The sequence below is a fragment of the Marmota marmota genome, unplaced genomic scaffold (genome assembly GCF_001458135.2).
Source record: "Marmota marmota marmota unplaced genomic scaffold, marMar, whole genome shotgun sequence".
NCBI lineage: Eukaryota > Metazoa > Chordata > Mammalia > Rodentia > Sciuridae > Marmota > Marmota marmota.
Window position 1 is genome coordinate 38,520,664 of NW_026000174.1, and position 21,174 is coordinate 38,541,837.

The 21,174-nt window shown below is 36.5% G+C and overlaps 1 protein-coding gene across 5 annotated transcripts in view; it reads left to right on the forward strand.

Moving 5' to 3' along the window:
• Bbox1 (gamma-butyrobetaine hydroxylase 1) overlaps window positions 1-21,174 on the forward strand; it is a 63,320-nt gene that overhangs the window by 12,165 nt on the left and 29,981 nt on the right. Inside the window, exons 3-5 of one of the 5 annotated variants that reach the window (XM_048788514.1) lie at window positions 610-866; window positions 1,817-1,931; window positions 18,441-18,639. In XM_048788514.1, coding sequence (XP_048644471.1) covers window positions 648-866; window positions 1,817-1,931; window positions 18,441-18,639 — 533 coding nt within the window. In that variant the 5' untranslated portion in view covers window positions 610-647. Of the gene's footprint in view, window positions 1-524; window positions 867-1,816; window positions 1,932-18,440; window positions 18,640-21,174 lie in introns of those variants that run through there. The other 4 variants (XM_048788515.1, XM_048788517.1, XM_048788516.1 and 1 more) reach the window with 4 other exon arrangements.

Genomic DNA, 21,174 nt, shown 5'->3' on the forward strand with positions numbered 1-21,174 from the left:
ATATATATATATATATATATATATAATAAACCAGAGATAACGTTATGTTCTAACTTATAGTATGCCTTAAAATAAATTGCATTAATATTCCCTTGATTAGAATAAGTTTCCTAGATAGGGATTATGAAAATATCTGTTTTCAAAGGCCTTATACAATTGGGCATCAGTTAAAATAGCAAAGGCACGATTGTTATACTATCAATTTGTGGAGCATTTTTTTCTTTTAAAAAAATTTCAGAGACTTTATCAAACATAAAAGTATGTATGTCATTGGTTCTGAATTTATTATCTAAAATTTCGGTGAGAAAAACAAGGAATTCTTTTTATCTGAATCCTGCCCAGGATTGGTTCTGAATTTATTATCTTAAATTTCTGTAAGAAAAACAAGGAATTCTTTTTATCTTATTTACTTTTAGCCACTGTATTTCTGTTTATAGCATCTGAAATGCTCTCATCAGAACAAGGTCCCCAGAATAGATAAGTCAAATCCACAGGCTCAGGCAGCTAGGTGACTAGCAGAGGCCAGAGTCCACTTGAACTGTGCACACTCACAGAGGTCAAGTTTAGATCCACTCCATCTGACTATTTCTTTTAACACTGATTTAACAGCAGCTCTCTAACAGGATTTAACCTCAAACACCAGAAACATGCATTGTGCCATCCAAAAGGCAGAAGCACTGGATGGGAATCACTTGATGCAAATCCTCTGGAATGATGGGACAGAGTCTCTCTACCCAGCTGTATGGCTGCGAGACAACTGCCAGTGCTCCGATTGCTACCTGGATTCTGCAAAAGCACGGAAACTTCTCCTGGAAACCCTTGATGTGAACATTGGTATTAAAGACCTGGAGTTTGACGAAAAAAAGGTAATACCTCTAAAGAATCACTTCCTTCTCTTCCAAATAAATAAAGGGGCTAGTCTAAAATAAGTCAAATAACTTGTTTTTATGTGATTATGTATATTCCAACTATAGGATCATGTTCATGTAGTGCTCAATGCAAATTAAGCATACTCAGTAAATGAAAGTATAAGCTATTTTTATTACTTGTACCATTTTTAATACAATCTGCATTATTGCTCATTATTCTTTCCATGAATGGCATTGAAGACACAACTATGTCAGTGGTTTTGAGCCTCAGTTTATTCATTTGTAAACTAGGGATTCTAATAAAATTTGTTCATAGTAATGCTGTCAGGACTCAATGAGATAAAATGGCTAAAAAAGAATAGTTTAACATACTGCTCAACATACAGTGGACACTCAAAAAAAAATAGTACTGATGATTTTTTAAAAATTTATCAATGTATTTTTTTATTAGTTAGTAGTTGTGTAAAGTTTTGCCCTGAAAGAATAGTTTTCAAAACCAAATGAGACATGACCAAATTTACCAGAATTCTTATCAGAAGGGAAGATTTAAGCAGAAAGGGCATCCTTTTCCCATTCTTTTATCTTTGTCTCAACCTAAGGACCAGGTGTTCTCACTTTTATTAGTAATATTATTTCTGTCTCATTATCATTACTCTTTCTAATACCCTTGCCAGGAATTGTAATTACTATCTAACTTCAGTCTTCACAGAATATTTGGGGATCACAAGTTTAGAGACTGTAGAAAAAGGACTTTGGGTCAAGCCAAATTCTACTTCTTGCACAACTATTTTGGTGGACTCATCCTTAGATGTATCGCCTTGACTTGCAAGGGATAACTAGATTCCCTGAACACCTTAAATAGCATTGAGAAATGGTGCAACCAAAGAGGACGCAATTATTTGGAAGTATAATGTACACTTAGGTGATATTTTTCTTTCTATTACAAGGTGAATATCACATGGCCAAATGAGCATTGCAGTGAATTTGAAGCTGATTGGCTGAAGAAAAGATGTTTTTCCCGGAAGGCCAGAGCAAAACTTCAGGAAGAATTGTTTTTGCCAGGTAATCCTGCTACAGTCTTCAAAGCCACTTAAAACCCTTACTATCAGTAAGGGTCTTTTTAAAAGAATTATTTTAATTGTGCATAATTGGGGGGTTACTCTTTGATAATTTGATGCATGTATGAATTTCAAATCAGGGTAGTTAGTAATTTTATGGCACATACTTATGAGGTGCACTATGATATTTTAATACATAAATACCCAGATATGATCTGTATTTCTACCTCTTGATCATTACTTTGTAAGGATTTTATGGTAAGGAATTTGCTCAGCAACAAATTCAAACCCTATGATTTTTTAAAAATAATATTGCCACTTATATAAAATGTTTAAAATATTACCACTAAAGATCATTTGGGTCAAAATGAAAAGAAGTACAGAGGAGTTCTAAGACATTGAAAATAGGTGGGACAAAAGAATTGCAGCAGACTGTGTCCTTATTGTTTAAAGTTAAATCTGGCATCTCACTGGCACTTTGTAAGTGTTCCCTGAAAAGGAGCAGGATGAACCTAGGCAGACTTCTCCTTAATAACTTTGTCTTAGTGCCAGAACAACACAAACCAGCCAAGCAAGAATTCCTAACCTGGTGTCCACAGATGGAATTATGTGATCAATGCACCCATAGAATGGTGAACACAGCATTAAGTATGAGTGTGAGTTGAGTGTGACCGAAAGTATATGTGTTCATTTGCACTCCAGCACATTTGTCTGGAGAGAGTGTATATGTGTCTCAAGGAGAATCTGTTGCCAGAAAAAAATATTCAGAAAAGCTGCAGAGGATGGATTCTGTAGAAAAAAAAGAGGACTTATTTTTGAGCTAATAGACAAAATAAAATGAAATACCTAAAACAAAGAGAAAGATAATTTTAAAGTATAACTTGTAGGAGATACAGAATAATAGAGCTAATGCAGAGGCACTCCTGAGGGTGGAAGGAGCGCATGACGTACTCTGCATCTTGAAGATTTGTTACACATGGGTTAAAGGCTAACTTTCGCGACCAGGGTGATTTTTGCGTATTTGCTAGAACCTTGACTAATACGAACACACTAATGTGACATGTTCCCTTAAACTTTTTCTGCTACAATTAACTAGACATATTGAAAGTCTACCCCTTTCAGCAACCTTATAGAATTCTGTAACACCTCTGTGGGAACTCTCGAGTCAAACACTAAAAAGAGATTTCACCTTACTCTTTCAAATTTCTCAAAAACGTGGCAATTATCCATGGTTTTGAATGCTAGACTTAGAATAGGTTACTGTGCATGTCACTAATTAATCACTGCACCAGGTAGCTTTACCTTTTCCTGTGGTTGTCAGTACTAGGGTATGATAGTGTCCCCTTTGTCTTTAAGCATAGACCAATCTTGTCAAGAATTAATTTTCTCTGCTTGCTTACTCTGACCATTCTGCAGCTGACAAGGTTTTGTTCTAGTGTTTTGTGTCTAAACCACCAGGAATCCATTTTTCCCTCTCTTCAATCCTGCTAGCTGGTTGAATACACATGAGTATCCAGGGAAAAAATGTTTTTTCTGCTTTCTTCCAATGAGCACATTACTAGATTCTTCAAGGAGTCTCTAGTTACACAACTTTATAGCAATTGTCTGGGTCAAATTGTAGTATCTCAAATATATATATCTTTTATTTATTTTAGATTTCTTCTGGTACTCAAAGCATTTTTTTCTTAACTCTGCCTTAATTTTGTAATCCAGTTGGATTTTACTTTCATTTCCTTCAAGTTCTTCTTCAGATTATTTCAGGAAATAAAAGCCAACATTTTATTATTACAGCTTAAGCTTTTAAGCACTGTAAAAGGATATGGTCACCCCCTATTAACATTTCTTGATTGCAGTTTTACAGCTTACATTTCTCAGAACTATCAGTCAGTAGCAAAGTAGAAATGATACTACACTCAGTTAAGTAGTGGAAAAAACTGATCACAATGACAGGCTGCAATCACAAATAGTATAAGGAGAACTGGCTGTAATGTAGACACTGGAAAATACTTTAATGATTTAAAACAAGATCAGATTTTTAAAATATGTTCCCAAGATGTGCAGTTGGTGAGTAAAAGAAGACACTAATGGTTCATTTTGGGGATATTGGTTCTATGGCTTTTTGCCTACGGAATTTGATACTCTATTTCATTGCCATTGCATATTTTCAAACATCAGTACTACAGGGCACCTAAACAAATTGAGTTACATTCGTGGAAGGATTTTGTTTTGAATCCCAATAGCAATGTCTCCTCCTCTGCTTTTCCTAAGAGTGAGGGCCACAGGATTTTTAAAATCTGGAGTCAAGATGCAGAGCACTGGCCTTGATCTTCTCCTGGAACGAGCTGTTGAACACAAAATTGAAAAGGCAAATGATAATCAGCTGTGGGATGGATTGTGGGACAGTCATGGGACAGACTAACATGGAACAGTCACAGCTAAAAGGAAGATGTGGATAATAATCATTTTTCCTGAATTTTTATTTAGTGGTGTGCCAATTTTGTGCTGGGGAATCTGCAAGAAAATACCAAAATAGAAAAAGCATTTGTGTCCATCCTTTAGGACTTATCAAGTCTAGTACAGAACAAAGTCATGAAAACAAGTAAGCAGAGTACATTAAGTACATTGAAGCATGAATTGAAGGTAAATGGTGACCCAGAAGAAGGAATTTGAGGAGATGAGGTAATGATGCTTGAGCCAGCTTCTGAAGAATTCATCAATTTTTTAGGCCAAGACAGAAAGTAAGGAAATTCTCTACAGAGGGAAAAAAGAAAACATGTAGAAGATCTTTGAAGTGTTAAATAGAAGGATGGTTTTGGGAAACTGTTATAAACTATTAACATTGGTGAAGTTAAAGCTGCTAGGCGACCGAGGAGAGGGAATGGTCCAAACTAGGACGGGGCTCAAGTGCCCTGCTTGGTCCTCCACCCACAGAAAAGGAAAATTCTTCCTAACATAGAGTCCAGATATCCCATTACATGAGCACCCCACAGATTCTCATCCTATGAGGTCAAAGAAATGAGCTGAAGATGTTTACAGGTTTAAGATCACCTTAATTTTTTTGGCTGAATTTTACATTTTTGGAGTTGTGTCAGTTGATTTTAATTAAATGACTATTATTTCTCAAATGCCTACAAGTCTGTGAGCCTCTAAAATGCTTTGCTTTGCTTTTGTTGCAGTCTCCTCTCCTGCGGTGTGTGTCTTTGGCCCTGGGTTTGCATTTTTCTTATGAAGAGAGTGAAAGGATCAGATTTGCATTGTAGTCCCAGCTGTGTGTTGCATGGACTGTATGTGGAGAGACAGGGAACAGGGACCCATAGTATGGCCTAGGAATGGTACCATCAGAGACAATGATGACTTAAAGGGAAGAAAGGTTGGGGAAGAATTTGTATTCAAAGAAACATATATTAACATATAGGGTGGGAAGTTGGTGGCCCCATTCTCTCATCTCTATCAAGTAAAAACTTGACTGATAAAGCCTAGCCTATGAATACTTACAAATACATGGATGAAAATTGAGGACTTTAATAGAATACTAAAAACAAAATTGTATTATGCAATTGTTTTAACTTCTTTGCAAAATTTCAATGTAATTATACACTCGTTTTTGTGACTGGTAAGCAAGATTGACAAAACTAAAATGAAAAAAAAAATTACTAAATGAGGTAGATAAAATGACTGATCTGCAAATATTATTCTTTTATTAATACTCAGTGTCAAAATAAATGAATGTGTGCTTTTCTCTTTGATTTTAATCGTCTCTTTGAATTGGTACTAAAATATGTCAGTCTCTGATTTTAATATTTGTTATGGAAAATTGAATTTTAAAAGTTATAATTTAGAGAAAAATTTTTTTTTCAATTTGAGATTGTAAGCTCAGATTTCTCAGGTCTCCAGGACTAAGCCCTTTACACAGTCAAAAGAGAACATTTTCTCCCAATTCTGTATGCCTCTCTTATAGCAGAGCCAGCCTTGGCCATCCACTTAATCCAATGACAACCCCTCAGTCTTTAGCTATAATCCCCTCCTTTGTTTCAAAAGAATAAGCCACAGAAGTGAAAACTCTCAAGTAACTGTCAGGGCCCTCTAAAATCTATTTGCCTTGCCCACAGCAAGAAAAAACACAGAGCTTTCCTTTCTCAAAAAGAACTGTGTGTTTACTTGAAGATGAAGATTGTTATTATAGTATAAAGAACAGGGCTGGTTTGGTTCAGAAGCCATTTTTACAGAACCTTGTCAAAAAGCAAAAATCATGTGTATATGTATTTAGTTGGAAACTAACACACACAATAAAAATGTCTAAGCCCATGTGTTATTTTATCCCATCTCTGAGCCTTGACCCATCCATTCTTGGGAGTCTGCAATGGAGCAAGGGGAGTGAGGGTATTTATTTCACCTATTACTGTCCTTGGGGATTATAAACAGAGATGGAAGGTTTTGTTTTTCATTTCTCTGGCAGCTTTAGCATGTTCCAGGGTCTCTGAGTTGCCAGGTCACAATGGCTTCGAAACAACCTTGTCAAACAGCTGCAATTGAGCCACAAGGCCATCTCCCAAATATGCTTACCTCCCAAAAAAAGAGACCTAATAAAAAGAACCTTTTCTGAGGTCTCCTTGGCTCATGAGCTGAGTCTCCATTCTGTTGAGCCTGTTATATGTACAAAGGGCCTCTTGACTTTTAGATCTTTGGGGTTTTGATAGAATACACCTACCTCAATTATCTGTGAGATTACTCTGTGCCTTGTTGATGTCTTTTAATGTGTCCTATTTTTTCTAAATTAAATATTATTTAGTATTCCTACTTAATTTCCTCATTGTACTTGGTAAACTCAGATAAAATATCTAAAGGATCCAATGTCCTTCTAAGAGACTGGATTGCCCTTGTTCTGTCAGCCCAACAGGGAAGGCAGAGCCTGGGGTGATCTACATTATTATAATAATAATCTAGAGGTTGTGCCCACGATTTCTAGATTAGTGGTATCTTTCTTACAAGCTTGGCTTACTTTTTTCTATACCCCTGGAATGAGTTTTATAACATTGGCATTTGGACTGAAAATTTAGAATTATGAATTTAGGAATTTATTCCTAAGGGTGACAATTTCAAAAAGTAAAGTTGTATGTTAACTTCACATTTCCCAAACCTACAGATAAGGGATAAATTTAGCCTGACATTTTTGCTAGAGCCTACATATCAGGAAATTCACTAACCAAATAAATAAATAACAACTAATTAAAAATTATTTCTTCTTACTTCTGGTTTTACTTTGCTTCTTCAAGATGACAGACTATGAACTATACAGCTTTAATATTGAAGTAGTAGGTATCTTTATCAGATTTAAATTTCTTCTTTTAAATTTCAAGCCCAGACTTTCAAATATGTCCATGGAATAGCTATGGGCTATCTTTTTTGGAAAAAAGAGACAGATTTTTTTTTAATTTTCCCATTTCATTCTGTGGATTTGCCTAATTTTTAGTTGAGCAAATTAGAAAAAGTTCTACTCCAATCAGTGAGTTCTAGAACTTTACTAATTTTTTTTTATCTTGAAATCCTATGTTTGTATCAATGCATAACTTTGCTCTTAATCAAAAGGGCACTAGAGCACTGAGGTTAAAGTACTGTGAGTCCTAGGCCTTGATGGATCTGTGACTTTAAGCAACTCATTCAACCTTTCTAAGCTCCAAAATCTTTATCTGTCTGATAGTATGCAGCCACCTTCTTGAGTAATGCAATGCTAAATGAAGGGCAATGCTGCAGGGTATGTAGTTACTCACTTAGTTTTCACAGGACTCCCCTGACATGGATATAAATGACCACAGAGAGTACCCTGAGAGGTTTCTTGATGCTCTAGACAGTATATCATTCTTTTTTGAATGCAGAGTCCTATCATTGAAATTCATTTCTCCAGGTGGCTTTCAAGTTTCCATGAACACTGTTGGCACTGAGAAGAATGATATTTAACAGGTTATAGAGGCAAATATTGCACAAGCTGTATCTTATGACAACTTAGTTGGAACCTCTCATGCCTGGATTCCTGAGTTAACTAGGCTATCCACACTAGGCTTGTACAACTCTGCAGAGTAATGTCCCTGATGCACAAGATCATCTCCCCCCCCCCCTTTACTCTGGTGTCTCATTGTTTGAAGAATAAAATCCAGCTGTCATTTGGGCTTTTAAGTCATTCTACAATCTGGCGTGTGGACTTTAATTCCAGTTCTACCTGCTCCCTGGATTACTTGTTCTACTTTTTCTCTCTGAGCAAACTTCACCTATCCATCTTACAAGGTCTACTCACATCCCAATGAAGCCTTTTATCAATTATTTACTGGTAGCACTGAAATACAAAGTCATAATATAACAGTGGAAACCTAGGGTGTTTTTTTAAAAATTTTGTTAGAAACTAAAAAGAAAGTGAAAAAATATAGTGTGTAAAGAAAAAGCTCTTCACCTGTAAACAATCATATTATGAAAGGAGCACAGACATTAGAGTTAGCAAAGTTGGCCTTTCGCTTGGCAATCTTGCTATGTTGCCCAGGCTGGTCTCCAACTCCAGGACTCAAGTGATTCTCCTGCCTCAGCTCCTGGGGTAGCTAGAACTACAGGCATATGATGCCGTGCCCAGCTTAGTAGTGACTTTGACTATGCTCTGTGAACTTAGTTTCATAAATTATCTAACCTCACTTTTTTCACATATAAATGAGGCAACACTTCTCAGGTTTGGGGAAAAATTTTTCCTCTTAGAGAGCATAGACATAAGAGCAGAGATACAGTCAGGAACATTTGGTAAAGCTAGAAGGAGAAAGATACAATATCTGATGATTGAGCTTCTCTGATGGGAAGAATAATCATGTTACATTCCTGATTAAAAGCACCAGAGTTTAGAGTTGAACTGTGGCTGTGAAAGGACTTTGATCATTCAAACAGTGGTTTGACCCTAGCCAAAAGTTACCTACGTGGCAAAGTTTCATTTATATTGAATTTTAAAAGGCAGTGATAAATGGGTCAATTGTAAGCCTAATTCCAGTCAAGAATATGCAAATCTTTCATGAAGCTGGAATGACCAGCAGAGTTGGGAGAAATTATCCATCATTTTAGTTAGTTAAGGATAGCTACAGATGAAGACACCAGCAATCCTCAGGTATATTATGTCACATGTGTGCTAGGGAATTGGAAGAGAAAAATTCTAGACCTAAACTAGGTCCAATCCTATGCCCATATAGAAACTATAATCTTAATAAGGAAGATAAACAGCAAATATCTAAGAGAACAAGATTCCCATACAATGAAGAAGTAGCCGATAAGCTTTACATCAATAGGGCATAATGAAAGTTTCTATCCCATAATAAACTGTCTAGTTAAAATATGATGGACAACCAAAATTGGATTTAATAAAGTGATTTGAGAAGTATGGGGAAAAAAAAAGAGAAAAATCAGAGGAGAAATGTATCCTTTGATGGCAGCGGATGGTCTAAGGTAATTTTACTCCCTGAACAGTCTTTTCCATCTCAGTAGATGGCAACTCCATCTCCCCAGTAGCAGACTCATCCTTGACTTCTCTTGTCTTTCATTCTACCCATTCAACTTATCAAAAAATTCCATTAGCTCTATCATCAAAATAATTCACCATCTAACCATTTCTCACTGTCTCCACCATTACCCCTCTGTCTAAACTACCAACATCATGTGTTCTTCTCTGTCCTAAACTTCTTCTCCTACTTTCACACCACTCTTCTTTTTTCACATGCTTAAGCGTTGATATATGCCAGCTGCTGAGGTCAGTGTTTAATGCATATTGCCCTATTTAGTCCTAGAAATAACTACACAAAGGCAACATTGTCATAATAATCATTTTACATGTAGGAAAATGAGACTGATAGAAATCATCCAAAGAGAAAGGGGTAGAAGTCTTCTGATGAGCCAAGATGCAACTGAAGAGCACCTGCATAATCAAATAGTTCCCCTCCTCCTCTGCTCTGTGCTCACATCAATACGTGTGGGTTCCTCTGTCTGCTACTACTATTATTGCATTGAATGATCATGGTCTGTGTATGCAACTGTCTTCCCGCATTAAACTGTTGAAATCCAGGGAAATAATTACTGTTAGTAACAGATATTTATTCATCATCTACCATGTGCTGTGCATTTACTCATTCATCACATTCCACAGTGTCTGTTATGTATTAAGCACTGCACCCTGGGGCTGGGAATTTAGTGTGGGCAAAACATAAAAAGACCCTGACCCTTTGGAGCCAAGTGTACATAGGAATTAAGAGAAACTTGAGGACAGAGAATGTGAAAAAAAAATCAGCTAGGGGAGCTTAAGATACAGTTAACTAGAGATGAATGATCATGTGGCAAGTTCACCCATCCTAGCGTGTTTTCTTCTAGCCATGTTCAGTTGCTCTGGCTCAAGTGAAAACTGAACCAGGTAGCAGACCACTGTGTTGTGTTCTTTATAGATATCATCTCATTTAAATTTTACAACAACCCTGTAGGCTACTTTCATCCTGCATTTTCCAGACAAAGAAGATGAACTTTGAGAGTTTCTCAGTTTCTAAAGATCATGCAGATGGTAAATATTGGAATTCACATTTGAATCCAGATCGCTCACATTCAAATTGTGAGTCAGTAACTTTGAAGCAAGGTCTCTATCAAATGGAAATTGCACCCTATCTCTATATGAGCTTAGAAAGCTTTCAATGAATGAATGTCAGAAATAAAGTAGATGAGTACGGGGGAAGAACTCTTGGCTAACAATCAGTTCATACCATTCTCATGGACCAAAATATTAATAGAAGTCAACAGAGCTGAGGCTGACATAAAAAACTAATTAGACATGGGCTGCATTATTTAAATTATAGTAGTGAACTAGCCCACCATGAAAGAAGAGACCAAATCACATTTATAATATTATGTCCAAATCAGGATACTCACACTGTCATGGGGCATCAGCACACTTGAACACATGATCCAAAGAAGAACAGAGAGGGTGGTCAAGGGTCTGGTACTCATAAAACCTGGCACAGGATGGAAGAAGAAAGAGGATACTCAGCCTCAAAAAAGCTTAGCACAGTTGCTGTCTTCATGGACATTCCCAAAATTTCTGTATTGTGTAACATAAAATTGGGGGTTTTAAAAAAGGTGGCATGGGAAGATTGTGCCTTACAGAAAAGGCTTGGAGCAGTCAGAAACTATCTTCTCCTTAGAGGTGTGTTCTGGGTAATTGAAAGGGATAAAGAGGGTGTTTTATAAACTTTTTGTGGATGTTATAGTGGGTAGCCAGAGCAAGGACAGAAGGTGAGGCTGACTCGTTTTCCCTGCCTACCCTAAGGAAGTCTAGGATGATGATCTTTTTTTCCCCTGAGCTTCATCAGTGCTTACTTTATTTCACTATACAATTCCTTTCCTCAGTTTCTGGAGTCAGATTGTGTGGGTGATCCAGTTCTGACAGATATTAGCTATGTGATATTGGGCCAATTATCTCAGGACTTGTGCCTCCTCTTCATCTCTAAAATGAAAATAATAGAACATATTCTATAAAGTTGTTGTAAGGGTTACATGAAGTCATCCATATACAGTGCTTAGAAGAATGCCTGAAATTGTAAGTGTTCCATAAACATTAGCTCCCGTTATTTAAAAAATTATTCATTGTGTACTGTGTCACCTCACAGTTTTACGTGTTCTTCTTGTTTACTCCAGTTATCTGGTCATTCTTGTCATGAGGATGAGCATATAGACGATCCTAGGTACTTAATATTCCAAAAGCAAAATGTGTTGCTTTCCTTTCAAGCAGGATAAATTTGTTTAGATGTCTCATTTATACTTTCTGAGGGATATTTTTAGAGTCTGATGGGATTATTACCTAGAGAAAGGGTTTGATAGATTTCTTCATCTTCCAAAATACTAAGATGTGCTCAGACACAATCCCATTTTTAAAGGTGACTTCTAGTCTCTAGTCATCATTAGGAAGTAAGCAAAGACTTATCAAGGATATAGAAAGTATAGGTTTTCTAAAAACCCACGAGGTACCATCCTTGAACTATATACCTGGGGATGAGTGGGGGAGAAAGAAGTAATATTGGTGAAGAAATAAAGATAAATGGCATGACCCCCATAGTTCATGATGACTTATAATCTAGAGAAAGGTAGAGACGAAGTCCTGCCTGACCCAGCCCTACTCCACTTCACCTTATCTGACACACTTCCTATGGCTGCCTCTGCCCTAGTTTCAGTGACTCTGAGTTTCTCCAGAAAGCTAGGAGATGCTCCGTCTCTCCCTGTCTCTCCTGCTTGCACATTTTTCTCCCTGTCCTTTGTATGAAGGTTTTCTCTTACTCCTTGGCATTTGGTTTAAATAATTGCTCTTCAACTTGGCTTTTCTTGACCAACACGTGTAAATAAGTTCCCCACCTCAACCCCAACCATTGTTTTTTTATTGTCATTGACCCCGCTGGTTATACTCATAGCACTTGCCAAAATTTTTTTTATTCTTTATGTTTTTCTATCTGCTTCTTTGTTTATACACCCTTTTCCCCTTACAAAGGCAGCTATCACATCTACTTTGTGTGTATGTGTGTGCATGTGTGTGTGTGCCTTTGATCTCTTGCCCCAAAAGGGCATTTGATAAATATGTACTCGATATAATTTCAACATCATGAGGTAAGCACTGGGACTGAGGTATGTACCAGTGCTGGGAGGCCAGAGGATACAGGCATCTAACCCACTTTTAGAAGATTTAGGAGATTTCCAGAAGCAGGGCATTGCAGAGGTTGTTGGTGCCCCTCAGCACTCATCCTATACAAGCCAGCACCTTCCAACTGCAAAACTGCCACTTGCCTTCCCTGTATGGGGGAGCATGCTTGGCTTGCACATAGGGAAGACCAGAAAGACCCAGGAGTGAAGAGTGGGTGCTTGGGTCTCTGCATCTCCTTGCACCATAGCTGGGACACCTCTAGAGTATAATTCTGCAGTCACTCTAAGGTCCCACAGTGCTGAACTCATTGCCAAAAGCCATAACCCACTCACTGAAACTCTTTCCACAGGCTTTCTACTCTCTTGCATCCCCATCTCTTATTAGTGCTTCCAGGGCTAACTCTTTAATAAATTTTTCATCTTTGAATCCTCCTCTCAGGAATACCTCAACCTAAGAGACAACAAGTAGCCAGAATATTGAAAGACACATAGAGTTCCCTGAACACAAGGTGAAAGAATATCCAAAAGAAAGCAGTCTTTCAAATAGTGCTGGAAAAGAGAATCAAAGCCCTATTTCCTTCCTTTCAGGTGCCTTTTCTCTAATAGCAGTCAGACTTTGGTTTTGGTAGGGCCCTTCCAAAGTATTCCTAGAAAAGACAGTACAAGATTGGCTGATGCTCTTGATGCCATTTCAGAGCCAGAAGCTGAATTCAGTGCAGGTAGACAGAAGGTCCTAAACTCCTAAAATAACACATTGCAAACCAACATGCTGTGCTCATAAATTTTTAGCTAAATAACTTCTTTGTGTCTTTTCCTTTTTGAAACATAACTCAGGCCCCTGGAATGTGGTGCTTAACCCTCAGAAGGAAACTTGTACAAATGGTTCCTTGAAAGCCAGTATGTAGCCTGTTCATAAATTTTATGATGTGTGAAGCACATGTTCAAGGAAGTATTTATTAGTAAGACCATAAGTTAAATTAGGAAGGGTGGTTCATACCTTAAATATGCCGTCATTATTCAGACCCAAGCGTGAAACTTAAATTTGTTTTTAATGTATTCTCTTGACAAATGATTTACTCTAGTCAGATGTATTTTCTTTTGGCTCCCCTGATAGTTAGGTTTTGCAGTTGGTAGGAAATAGGAAAATGTTCTTAAATTACTCTTTCAAGGTTAAAGTTTTAATATTGTGTGCAGATATCACAGAATAATTTTCCCACTAGAGTTAATGAAATAGAGTACTACTACTTCTCTCTGAAAATTGGCGTTTTATATTCAAGAGAGCATGATGAATTTGGAAACTGGCTAGTCACAGGACTATCTCTGAAAGTCACATTTAGTATAACACAGTGTTTGAGTGGTTCATATTCAATAATAGGTTCTGTGATGGGCTATGTCCCTTGGTTTCTGATTTCTGCAAAGCTCCTGCAAAGGCATTCCAAAATGAGAGCTATGGTTAAAAACATTAGAAGTTCTACAGAACTTTAAAACTATTGCAACTGTATTCTTGACATTAACATTCTGAAAGCTGTAGGTTATTTATAGAGTGGCCTGTGCTGTATATTTTATTGACAGGCTTGTTTCTTTCCAGAGTCTCTGATATGTGAATATGCTTAATTTTACATATCTAAAGAGTAACATTTATTACAAGAATCTAAATCTTTCCATATTGCTAAAATTAAAAATAGTGGAGTTTTGTGTGTATGCATTATTTTATAATGGAAAAAATAACTCATATGTAAATAAAAATTCTTGCGAAGATGTTATAAAAAGTATATTCTCAAGAAAACATGATATATATATATATATATATATATATATATATATAGTATGTTCCTTAAACAGAGCTTTCTAAAATATACAAATAAGTCATAACACAAACTCAAAAGTTTTAAAAACAATTAGATCTTGTAAAAAAAACTTTTAAATCTCTGTTTATTATATCTTACTATCACACAGTCACTGAAACTCTCTGAAAGGTGATACTGGCCTTAAATAAAACCCAAAAGGAATGGATCAGTGAAATGCATTGGCATGAATTAAAGAAGCTAAAGTTAGCTGATTTTTAAATGTGCAAAGCTTTGGCTCATTTCACAAAAGGTAAATAGTGATGTTGCTGCAGGGTTGTGCAATGAACCCTATTCCTAATGTTTTCTCTGCATTTAAAATTCTGACAGGGAGCCAAGGTTTAACGTTAAATGCCCATGCTCAAACAAGTTCAGACAAAGTGTTCCTCATTTAACTTGCCCTACTTTCTGTATTACCTAGTAGACTTCCTTTATAAAGGTAGGACAAGCTATGGACATTTAGACATAGGATTCAAAAATGCCTATGATGACAGCACTTCAAGGTATCAAGTGTTTATGTACAATTTTTGAAATTACAGACCTGGGGACCTGTCACCTGGATTTGACCAGCTCTGAAAATCATTAGCTATGTGCCTTGGACATCTAGTTCCTTCGTTGTAGCATGGAAATTCTGAAAGCATACACCCCATGTTTTTGTTGTGTAGCTAAAAAAAAAAGTTTGTAAAACTTGTAGCAGTGGGATTACTCTTAGAAAACATTCAGCATATATTAAATATTTTTATTGTTATTTTGGGTCTACTCTGTGCCAGGCACTATGTTAGACAACTTGCATAATCTCATTGCATGGTCACAAAAGACCTACAAGATAAATATAATTGTCCCTAATTTACAAATTAAAAAACTGAAACTCAGAGAAGAGCCCAAAAAACTTGCTAGTAAGAAGAAGAACAATGAATAAAACCCATATTAGGACATCCAAGTTCTGCCCATGCCTATATGTCACCAGTCATATGTGTCAATTTAAATTTAAATTAATTAAAATTTAATAAGGTAAAAAAATAGTTTTTCAATTCCATTAGCTGGATATCAAGTTTCAACAGCCATTGGTTGCTAATAGCTATGGCACTGGATGGTGCAGATAATAGAATATTTCCATGAATTCAGAAAGTTCTAATGAACATTGCTATGATCTATACCAGTCTGTCTAGGCTGACTTACAATAGCAAAAAGTGTGTTTTCTAAAAATTATAATAAATTTTTGTTAATAAGTTACAAAACCTTGGTGATAAAGATGATGCATTTGTTATAGATACACATACAGACAGTAGCTAATTCCATCCAACAGGCTGCATAAGAATGGAAAACATGTATTTGCACAGATTAGCACCGTGCCAGAATACTAGAAAAATTCTCAGTGGTAGTTTAGGCAAATTTTTACCCAATGATAAAAACTAATGGGGATGGAAAATCTAAAGCCAGTATGAAAATGCCAAATGATTCTCTAACATTCATCCAGCTCTAGTACTATGTGGATCCGTAATTTTCTTCTGAGACTCACTAAGGTAAAAATGTTCTCACATTTTCTTTTAAGTTTCTGAATATAGTCTGTAGAGAAATTAACTTTAGAAGGAAGATGGTGACTGGTTATCTACTCCCATAACACTGATATTTGCCCCAGGAAATTTTTCTCCTAGCGGGAAACCAAATGACCTTCCTAGACAGGTAGTCAATATGTAATACACATGACATTTATCATCTTCTTTTTGCCGACCTTTTTGATTGACATCAAGTATTACAATGTAGGGCTTAAAATGCAATGAGTAAATGGGAGTGGTAAAGCAAACAGCCACATAATTTAATATTCAAAACAAAGCCAAGTAGATTCCTCCTTTGAACAGAGTCTCTTTCATATAAAGCCAACTCTGTTTGACTTTAGAAGAAGAAATACTTGAGGCATGAAGGAACAGACCTGAGTAACGTCATGCATGTAAAAGAATAGTTGGCATTATAGAGACAGTTTTAGATAAAGATCAGAAGACCTGATACCTCTTAAACATTCATCAACTATGGTATCCATCCTATGGTGTTTTTTATTTATATATTTGTGTTGGTTATAATGGTGGTATCTGTTCTTACATTCTCATATATACACACAGCATAACAATATAATCTGGTCAATTTAAATCCTCAGTGGGTCTCTTTTCTTTTCCTCCTCCTTTCCCCTGAATTCCTTTCCTCTACCTCTACTGATCATACTGTGTTTTAATTGTTAGCTTCCATGTCTGATTCTCCCATAGACTATGAGCTCCTTAAAACCTACTGCCTATCCATAGTTGACTGTGACATGCTAAAATGTTGGGTTTATTGAAAAGATAAGTGAATAAATAATTATTGGGTAACTAATATGCTCAAGAGATGCCATCCTACTCTCAAAAAAAAAACAATTAAGATAATTATCCTGAAACCTCCATACCTCATGGTTTCTATTGCCTCATCCAACCTTCTCTGGTCTAATGCAACATGGCCCATGCTTTCCTTTGCCAAGGTGAGCTGGTTACTATTTTGGTTAGTCCCACTGAGAGTAAAGAGTTAAAGTGAAAAATTAGGAAACAGTAACTAGATATCTCTTTGACTTGCTAAGATGATATAGTAAGTCACTTGAGTCTTTAGAATCTCTTCAATACTAAAGAAAATTAATGCATCTGAATTAATGCATCTGCCAGGTAAGCTTAGTTTGGAATTTAGATCTTAAAAATTCTAGTTCATTATGCAAGCTTTCATGATTAACAGCCTAGAAACATTGGCAATATATGCATTAATCACTTAATTTGGACTTCCTGGATAAACTCACCTACTCACTCCTGCAAAAGTCCTCATGCAGCTAGCTGGTAGAAGAACAAGAAGTGGCTCAATAGCTGCCCATACCTTTGCACTACTGAAGCTACTGATTCCTAAAATAACACCTATTTCTGAAGAGCCAGCCATGATGACACCAAAGAGAAAATGATTTATAATTCATGAGTATAAGTGGCACTGACCCATTCTCCATTCTTAAACTGAGGGCTCTGGGGTTGGTTTCCATGATGTGGTATATTCCTTAGTTAGAAAAGGGAGTGCTGCCCAGGATAATATTGAGATCATATGTTCTCATTCTATCACTTGTTAGGAAGGTTTGCCTTTCTAAGGCAATTTCCTTCCCAAGAAAGGAAAAAAATGAAATGGATTAGCCAGCATTTGGTCCTTCCTGAATCAGTTGTTAGTATCTGAGTTGTTTCCTTTGGAAAAATTATATTTCCTCAGTGCTCCATTTCCTTTGGCAAAGCCTAGTTTGCAAATCAAATACTGTTTACATTTGTTTTTCATTATGTTTTCTCAGATCAACATTTTGATAAGTATGTAATCATAGGAAGGAGAGGGTTAAGGAAAGGCATTTGACTTTTATTTCCTGCATATCACCTCCAAAGCCATCTAGGCCTCCCAGGAACACACCTTCATCTTTCCTTCACTATGACCAACTCTCACTGACTCCAAAGAACAACTTGATACCAGAGACAGTCTTATAGCTTTTAATCAGGTGAAATAAGAGAAAGAAAGGACTGTACCTACCCTCCTAACAGAATAAGCATATGCTGTTCTAGTCCACCATTCTGATTTTATCATCCATTTGGAGTTAAGAAATATAACTTAGCTGTTAACACTCACAGTGTCTCAGAGTCACTTCTAAGCAGTATCCTGGAAGGGAATTTCTAAGAACATAGTTAAACAACATTCCCTCAATAAATGTAGTATGCTGAATACTGATTATGTGCCAGACACAGTTGTAGCAAGAGGCATATCCTAGAATGGCATGGCTCCCAGGAAGCAAGGCCTGGTGACAGGCGATTCTGGTAAAACTAGCATTTAGTAATCTCCATGATCAATCAAAGATCAACTCTAGTGACCTAGTCCCTTCTCTAGAGAAAGGTTCCTGTCTTATATTAAACCAATGTAATCTCATATGATTTCGTTTCCTTAATTCACAGAACGTCAATACTGGGGTTCAGAGCTCCAGCTACCTACTCTAAGTTTTGAAGATGTTTTAAAAAATGATGAACATGCATACAAGTGGCTCTCCAGCCTTAAGAAAGTAGGCATTGTGCGACTCACGGGAGCATCTAACAAGCGAGGAGAATTAACGAAACTTGGGAAAAGGATTGGTTTCCTCTATCTCACATTTTATGGGTGAGTTACCAAATGTTTTGTATTCTGCCATCACAAAGACAGTTTGATATATTTCCCAAAGCGGGTACTTGTTTGGTTGAAAATACAGTAATGTCCATGATGTCTTAGGAAGTCACATGGAAAGAAGAGTCTAAAAGAAGGATTTCTCTGAGAATGACTAGAATTTTTAAAGAGCCCAAAAGCTCAAAGACCTCAGGCAACAAAGATATCAGGCTAGTTACAGGTAGTGTATTACTCAAGCTGCCGTAACAAAATACCACAGACTGGGTGATGTAAACAACAGGAATTAATTTTTCTCACAGCAACTGGAAGTCCAAGATCAAGGTAGTGACTGACTAGCTTAGTTTATGGTAGGGCTTCTTTTACTGGTTTTCACCTGATTCTCTTGTTTTTCTCCATGCGGCCTTTCCTCTGTGCAGAGCATACTCCTACTGTTCCTTCCTCTTCTTATATAGACAACAAGTCTTATTGGATTAGGTACTACCCATAAAATCTTATTTAACCTTAATTACCTTGTTCAAGGCCCTATCTCCAAATACATTGGATGTTTGGGTTCCACAGATGAATCTGGAGGACACAATTCAGTTCAAAACAGGTAGGATGAAAGATTATGTTTCTCTAAGACTTTTAAAAAGCACTCAACTTCATAAATGTTAAAGTTGATTAAAGTTCTACCTCTCAAGAGTTGGCACAAAGTAATGTTGGATCCTAGGGAACTGAAACCAGCCACCAGATGTTGTAAAAAGATAAAATTAACATCCAGAAAATTGAGCTTATGTGCTTTAATATAACAGGAAATATAATTAATTTTAACTTTGGAATAGGAAGCTATTTTCATAAGAATTTCCTACAAAGTAATATTAATTACGACATATCTGAAAGGCGGGGGAGTGGGTATAACTGAATTTCTAATGATTAGGGTGAGCACCTTATGCAAGATGGATACAATTATTTTTGGACTCAGAGCATTGGAAGTAGGAGAGACCTTCAAAATCCAAAGGTCGTAAACTGGTAGCACACAAGCTGTACTCAGATATGTTTGGTTTGGCGCACATGATGTTGAAAGAAAATGGAATTAGTTGTCAACACTTAAAAACTGGAAGTCTTTAAATTTATATGGATCTGCCTTTTTCTTGAAAAATCAAATCTAGCAACAACTGAGCACACAAGCCAGCATACGAACAGTCTGCCGGACACAAGTAGAGGCTGTGCCTGGAAGAGTTTGCCAAACACCACCCCATCCCAGGATTTAAGGGCCTTGCTAGCATTTGAATTTGCCACCCCAACCTAGAGTAAGACATTGTTTTAGATTAAAAAAAAAAAGCATCATAAAAATTTAATCAACTTCCTTTAATAAATTATGCAAGTTTATTAAAGGCAGAACACTCTACCATGTTGAGACTTGAACAACCTAGTCTCCATCTCCTTCCTTAGAATTTGTTTATGCCATTAGTATATTTACATCATATAAAATTTTTTTGCATCCCCTCCATCTGCAAGAATTTGGGCTGCCATAAAAATTACATCACTAACAACAAAGGAAATAGGAGAAATATAGTTGAAATCATTAAGAACTTCAAGTGTATTATTTCTCCAATTCTTACAAGATCTCTGAAATAGATATTACCCACCAATTCACTGACAAGGAATCTGGAACCCAAAGAATTCATTTGTAACCCAAGTAATAATAAAGGAATGAAGAAGTGTAAATTTGGGCTTTCCTCTTCATGTTTCCAATGTTAATATATAAAGAATGTACATGGGAAAGGTGTATTTGGTCACTATGATTAAACAAAACACTTCAAAATAAATTTATTTCATTTAGTTTTTATTTGCTAATAACACTTTTGGATATATTCCAACACATTGCACAATTTCATAACCATGAGCAAATTCAGGGGCTCTTTTCTAGAGTTCCCTAACTCCACCCGTCCATCCGCCCATCTCACTAGAGCTCAGAATCTTAGTCCTGATTTATGATTTGTCTTTTGTTTTTTGTTTTGTTTCTACAGGTCCTATAAAAGGACTGAATAACTTGGCCACTATCTAATATTGTGAAACTTATTGGAATAAATACTAAAGGTCTGTTGTCAAAACAAATCAGGCCTCCTACTACTATTCCATTCCCTATATCCAGGACTTTCCCATCTAACCAACAACGTTGATCTGCCCCATCTCACCTTCCACAGATGATCAGATTTCTTCCCAGAGTCTTTCAAACAATACACAAGAGAAGAAATGCCTTTCTTGCCACATGACCCCTAATTCCACCAAGGATTACCAAAATGTCTTCTCTCTCTCTCTCTCTCTCTCTCTCTCTCTCTCTCTCTCTCTCTCTCCTCTTTTTCTCTTTCGCAATTTTTAATTCTCTACCTCAAGAACTTAGAAAGAGTTTTGTTGTTACTGCTTTTGTTTTGTTTGCTTTTTTTTTTCTGTTGTTAAGAGAATGAAGTATGTGAATATTTTCTCCAAAGTCATCCCTTTTTTCTTGTCCTCTTCACAGTAATGTGGCAAAAAAAAAAAAAAAAAAAAAAG